At 49.4% G+C, this 6,163-nt stretch overlaps 1 protein-coding gene across 1 annotated transcript in view; it reads right to left on the bottom strand.

Annotated features, from left to right (window-relative positions):
* Positions 1–2,780: 2,780 nt before the first annotated feature.
* Hsh2d (hematopoietic SH2 domain containing) overlaps positions 2,781–6,163 on the bottom strand; it is a 9,684-nt gene continuing 6,301 nt past the window's right edge. Inside the window, exons 4-6 of the mRNA XM_029532090.1 lie at positions 5,882–6,047; positions 5,308–5,430; positions 2,781–3,497 (exon numbers count right to left, since the gene is read on the bottom strand). Coding sequence (XP_029387950.1) covers positions 2,997–3,497; positions 5,308–5,430; positions 5,882–6,047 — 790 coding nt within the window. The 3' untranslated portion in view covers positions 2,781–2,996. The remainder of the gene's footprint in view (positions 3,498–5,307; positions 5,431–5,881; positions 6,048–6,163) is intronic.

Here is a 6,163-nt window from a genome sequence, read left to right as displayed (position 1 = left end):
CTCTTCTAGAGGTCCTGAGTTCAATTCCCAGCAACCACATGGTGGCTCACAATCATCTGTAATGGGATCTGATGCCCACTTCTACTTTGTCTGAAAACAGCTACAGTAAACTCATAGAAATTAAAAAATAATAATAAGGGCTGGAGAGATGGCTCAGTGGTTAAGAGCACCGACTGCTCTTCCAAAGGTCCTGAGTTTAAATCCCAGCAACCACGTGGTGGCTTACAACCATCTGTAATGAGACCTGATGCCCTCTTCTGGTGCATCTGAAGACAACTACAGTGTACTTAGATATAATAATAAATAATTAAAAAAATAATAAGAAGAAACAAAATGATTTTTTAAAAAAGACTGGATTTGTGTTCTGCAGGAGATGATCTATGCAGAGACGTTTTTAGGATAAAAAGAAGATAAAAAAAAAAAAACAGGAATTGCTTGGAGGACAGATGCTATGCGTGAGCACACACACACACACACACCCCACACAAACAGGAATTGCTTGGAGGACAGACACAGAGACAGACAGATGTGTGAGCACACCACACACACACACACACACACACACACACACAGAGGACATTGACAAAGATCTCTTAGAATAGCAAGCAAGCAGAATATAGACAGAGAAATCTCCAGAGAGAGAGCAGAGCATAGAGAAGCAGGCTGGGAAAGCTGGATCAAGCCAGACACAGGCTGGCAGCTTGGATCCACCACTTGACGTCCAGTTGTTCTTTTCACCACTCCCAGACACCCCTTCTCTCAGAACCCCTCTCGAAGCCGAGGCTGGTCCTGGACAGGCTAGCAGGCTATGGAGCTCCAGACATCCTCCCGTCTCTGCCCTTCCAGCACTGGATTACAAACTTCAACTGTAATGGTTCTTGGGATGGAACAGGTCTTCACGCTGCACACAAGCACTTTACCCACGGAGACATCTCCCTAGCCCAAAGTGGCTTCTTAGAGGGCCTCAGACACATGTCTGTATTCCTCAAGGCTGGTATTGATGCTGTACTGTGTGCTAAGCCTCTGGTCCAACTCTTGACCTCTCGGGAGGGAGGGGTATCTGACAGCAGTTACGGCCCAGCTGGTGAGTGTTCAGTGGACTGAAGGATCTCCATTCCGGTATTAAACAGAGCACACAGGGATTGAGAAGGCCTAAGACTCCCCCAGTGTGGGCAGGCACCCGTTCATAGCCTTGGCAAAACCACTTCATCACCTGAACCTCAGCCTCTTTTTCAAAATGCTGACAATCACTGTATGTTACAGATCTGCTCAGCAGCNTTGAAAGGTCATGTCCGGTTGTCCCCGGTGGTCACTGTATGTTACAGATCTGCTCAGCAGCGTTGAAAGGTCATGTCCGGTTGTCCCCGGTGGTCACTGTATGTTACAGATCTGCTCAGCAGCATTGAAAGCTCATGTCCAGTTGTCCCCGGTGGCATCAGGGATTGGTGTGAGCCTTCCCCATCAAGGAACCCAAACTGCAGATTTGTCCAGGATCCACACACAGCCTTCCATAGGCCTTAAATGTCTACATAATTTGGAATAGTGATGCAATGTGGATGTCTTACACACAGGATCATTTAGGGAGACAAGAGAGGAGCATCATACAGTCAGTACAGACACATTTCACCTTTTAAATTATTTAGATGGTGTTTCACTGTGTAGCCCTGAAACTCACTATGGAGACCAGGTTGGCCTCAAACTCACAGAGCTCTTCCTGCCTCTGCCTCTGGAGTGCTGGGATTAATAGTGTATACCACTATGCCTGTCTCACAATTTTTGTTCTTTGAGTCAAGCTTTCATGTAGCTCAGACTAATCTCAAAATCCAAATAAGCCGAGGCTGGCTTTTGGGCTCCTGACCCTCCTATCTCTGCTGCCCAAATGGGTATATAACACACTCCTGGCCACAGATGCAATCATTTTGCATCCCCCCTCCCTTTCTGTGTGTTCCAGTGTATGACCATGGGCGGGAGCATGTTTGACTGTCTGCATGTCTGTCCTCCATCTTGTTGAAGCATTTTTGCATTAGTGCTGCTGTGTAAGGCAGCAGCCACCTCCATCTCCCTGTACCTGCTCTGAGGACACACATGTGCACTACTGCATCAGCACTTTGTGGGCTTTGGGAAATGGAACTCAGGTCCTCTCAACCTTTTACTCACTGAGTTATTTCTCCAACCCACAAATGATGCAAAGCTTTCAGAAAAAAAATTTTTATTCCTGGAGCAAAGGACAAAACCCAGGACCTTGTGTTTACTAGGCAAGTGCTCTACCACTGAGCTAAATTCTCAACACCTGGAAAAATATTTTTTTACATTAAAAAAAGATTTTATATCTATCTATCTATCTATCTATCTATCTATCTATCTATCTATATCTATATCTATATATCTTAGCTGTCTTCAGACACACCAGAAGATATGTGGCATCAGATCCCATCACAGATGGTTGTGAGCCACCATGTGGTTGCTGGGAATTGAACTCAGGAACCCTTGAAGAGCAGTCAGTGCTCTTAACCACTGAGTCATCTCTCCAGCCCCATAAAAATATTTTCAATTGAATGTGGCTGAACGTGAGATATGGATCCCAAGAATACGGAGGGGTAACACATGATTCAGGCCTGGCATATGTTGGACCCACCAAGTCTCTGCTGCAACCTTTTAAAATTATATCTGCTTGTGAGTGTGTTTTAACACATGTATGTGGAAGTCTGAGGACATTCTCCAGAAGTTGGTCCACAGTTCTCACCATGTGAGTCCTGGGGATAGAACTCAGTTGTTAGGCATGGCTGAAAGTTCTTTTATCCTTTTATCCACTGGGCCATTTTACCAGGTCCCTAAAGTGGTAGCAATAATTCTATTATTATTAAGACAATCATCTCCCTCAGCTGACACCTGCAGGATTCAGCCCCTTAACCTCTTCAGCACAGTTCTCTGGCTGTGAGGACAAGGGTGGGGACTTAAAGGAGAGATGAGGAATACCCAAGATACAGAAAGTTCTATCAGTACCCAGGGGCAAAAGGTGGTGGTGGGAGGTATTCCTCAGGCAGCCAGCCCTGGGCTTCTGGAAAGTCCACAGGCTCCTGGGCTGACAGGGCCCTTACCACCTTTCCACGCCAGGCTTTGACCCCTGAGAATGCTTTCCTCCAGCTGGCAGGCCTGGAGTCCCTGAAGGTGGCTTCTCTGTCTCTCAGGGCCTGCGGCTCTGCAGGGTTTTGAAGAGATGTGGTGACTGCACAGCGGTCCTCAGAATGACTAGTACTGTCCCAACTGAATGCTCGAGTCACAGGGCTGTGGTGCTGCTGTGCCACTCGCCTGGCATCCCCCAGCAGGTTCATGGCCGACAGGTGTGAAGTGAGCCGCTGTTTAATCCTCTGGCTAGTCTGAGGTAGGGACCTCAGGTTCTTCCACAGTTTCTGTCCAGACTCCTCGAAAAGGGCCTCTGGGGAGCAGGAAGCTGATTCGAATTCTCCTTTAGTTGTGGATGGCTTCCCTTCAGAAGCCTGGAACAGAGACAGGGAGGCCTGAGGCCCAGCTGTCCAGCAAAGCGCCAGGCTGCCTCAGAACCTCATCTCAGTGCCCTGGAGCTTCTAAGCACTAACCTTGCCCCATCTGCCCATCTCTGTGCGTGGCTCTTCCACCTGTCCCAAGGTTTGGGATGCTTTCTCAAGAGACACAGTTGGGCTGTGTGTGGCTCAGTGAACTTACCCAACATGCTTTTGGGGAAGATGTCTATGATCAGCATCTCCCCACCCTTCTCATTTGGGGGTAGGGTAGGGTCACCGAGTACCCCCTGAGGCCCCTTCCCACAACCATCCATATACTGACTTCTGCCGCTCTGTTCTGCAGACATACAGAACCCCAGGACCTTTGCACATGCCCCCTCATTCCCAGAATGATCTTCCTGCATCTCTGTCTGGCATGGCTCCTCATCCTGATATTCCAGCTCCTTGAAAACGTCTCCCGGATGCTTTCTTGGATGTGTATCCAAACACATATCCAGGCCGGGCGTGGTGGCGCACACCTTTAATCCCAGCACTTGGGAGGCAGAGGCAGGTGGATTTCTGATTTTGAGGCCAGCCTGGTCTACAAAGTGAGTTCCAGGACAGCCAGGGCTACATGGAGAAACCCTGTCTCAAAAAAACAAAGCAAAACAAACAAACAAACAAACACAGACCCAGAACACTAAGCTTGCTCCATCCTCACTGCTGTCAGAACTTTGCACCACACAGGAAGTACAGCAAGTACTTTAACCTAAGGGGCGTCCAAAGGCCCCACTAGCCTCAGGGAGCCACAACACTTATCCACCACTGATTCACCCATCTAGACTGAAGACTCATTGGCCAGCTCCTTCAATAAGCTGGGCCTTTAATCCCAACATTTGGGAGTCTGAGGCAGGAGGATCTCTGTAAGTTTGAAGCCAGCCTGGACTACATAGGGAGTTCAGGCCAGACAGAGGTACATAGACAGACTTTGTCTCAACAGAAACAAACAAAAACTATGTCAGATCCTCTTGGAGGGGTGAAGACAGCAGAGCAGAAAAGCCACCTGGACTGCAAAGCTGGATGGGAGAGACAGAAAGGAGGTGTATATACCCAGAATAAACAAGAGCCTCTCCATTTGGAAGGTGTTCTCTGCTACAGGGTGAGGTATAGGGGTGGAAGGGGAAGGGGGACACAGAACAATGGGACTTTAGATCCAGGGACTAGGGAGGGAGACACCTGGACGAGGGCTTCTAGAAGAAGCTGGGCTGGTGCAATGGCCCTGTAGAGGGGCCCTGGGGAGGAAAGGTCTAGAATAGAACAGCACAGACAGTTGCCAGGTTGGCTGATGAGTCTGAACAGAAGAGACAGCTGCTGGCAGAGGAGCTCAAGTTTCAGACCTAGTGTGTACTTTTGGAGGGGCTGGTATGGAACCCGGAGCCTTAGGGTACACCTGACAATGATTTCACTGAGCTACACACCCAGAGACTGAAACATGGAGTCTTATCTCAGACTCTGGAAATCACTGGATTTTAAAAAGTTATTATTATTTTNTTTTTTNNTTTTTTTTTTGAGATAGGGTTTCTCTGTGTAGTCCTGGCTGTCCTGGAACTCACTCTGTAGACCAGGCTGGCCTCGAACTCAGAAATCCGCCTGCCTCTGCCTCCCGAGCGCTGGGATTAAAGGCGTGCGCCACCATGCCCGGCTTGGATTGTTTTTCCTTTTTTTAAATTACCTAGCTACAGACGAGAACTCTTTCTAGAAAAGGCCTGCTCTAGCAGTATCTGTTTCTGCCTGGTCCCAAGCCAAACTGGAGGTATTCAGGGCCTACCTCCTCAGGTGGGCAGGAAGAAGACCTTTGAACTTCCGTTCTCAGAATTTGGCTTTCAACATCCTGAACCAGGGCATTCGAGTATAGGAAGAGATCTTCGTAGTCCACATTCGCTGGATCCTCCTGCAAAGTGTGGACGAGTCATAGAGCTCATACCCAGCATTGAGAATAGCTGTGGAAAGTACCTAGGGGGGTAGGGGAGTCTCCTAAACAGAGCGCTGAACACAGGCCACGCCCACAAGGCTCAGAAGGAAGTGTCCCGCCTACAATTCTCATATTCTAGAAAGAGTTCCTTCTAAGGCAGATTTTTTAGGCCACGCTTGCTCATAACCATCAGAGGAAAGAGCCCCTCCCACAGCAGGTTTAGGCCAAATCAGTCAGAAGCTGAAAGAGCCCACCTCACATCAATAGGCTACACCCAGCGGCTGAAGAGGAAAGCCATTCCTGCAGTTGAGCCCTTGTGAGTGCCACTCAGGGGTCCTGCAGGGCCAGAGGGTGGGTGGGCAATTGGGAGTGGCCCAGGCCTAGACCTCTGGCACTCCCTTGCCACTGGATGGGGTCCCCTTACCCCTACCTGCCCGCAGGCCCGGGTCAGCAGCTCCCCGAATGGCCGAATAGGCATTTGTTGGTGGAAGGTGACCAGGGCATGTAGAGAGGCATGGGTCACGTGGTCCCCAGGGAAGGCTAAAGTCCCGTCTTCTGAAAGCTTCACCATGAAGTGACGGCAGCAAGTCTGGGCTCTGTGGAGACACTGCTGGGGTCAAGTCTGGGCTCTGTGGAGACACTGCTGGGGGCAAGTCTGGGCTCTGTGGAGACACTGCTGGGGGCAAGTCTGGGCTCTGTGGAGACACTGCTG

The sequence above is a fragment of the Mus pahari genome, chromosome 19, assembly GCF_900095145.1.
Source record: "Mus pahari chromosome 19, PAHARI_EIJ_v1.1, whole genome shotgun sequence".
Lineage (NCBI taxonomy): Eukaryota > Metazoa > Chordata > Mammalia > Rodentia > Muridae > Mus > Mus pahari.
The sequence above is the reverse complement of the archived record's forward strand: the minus strand, read 5'-3'. Positions and strand labels throughout refer to the sequence as shown.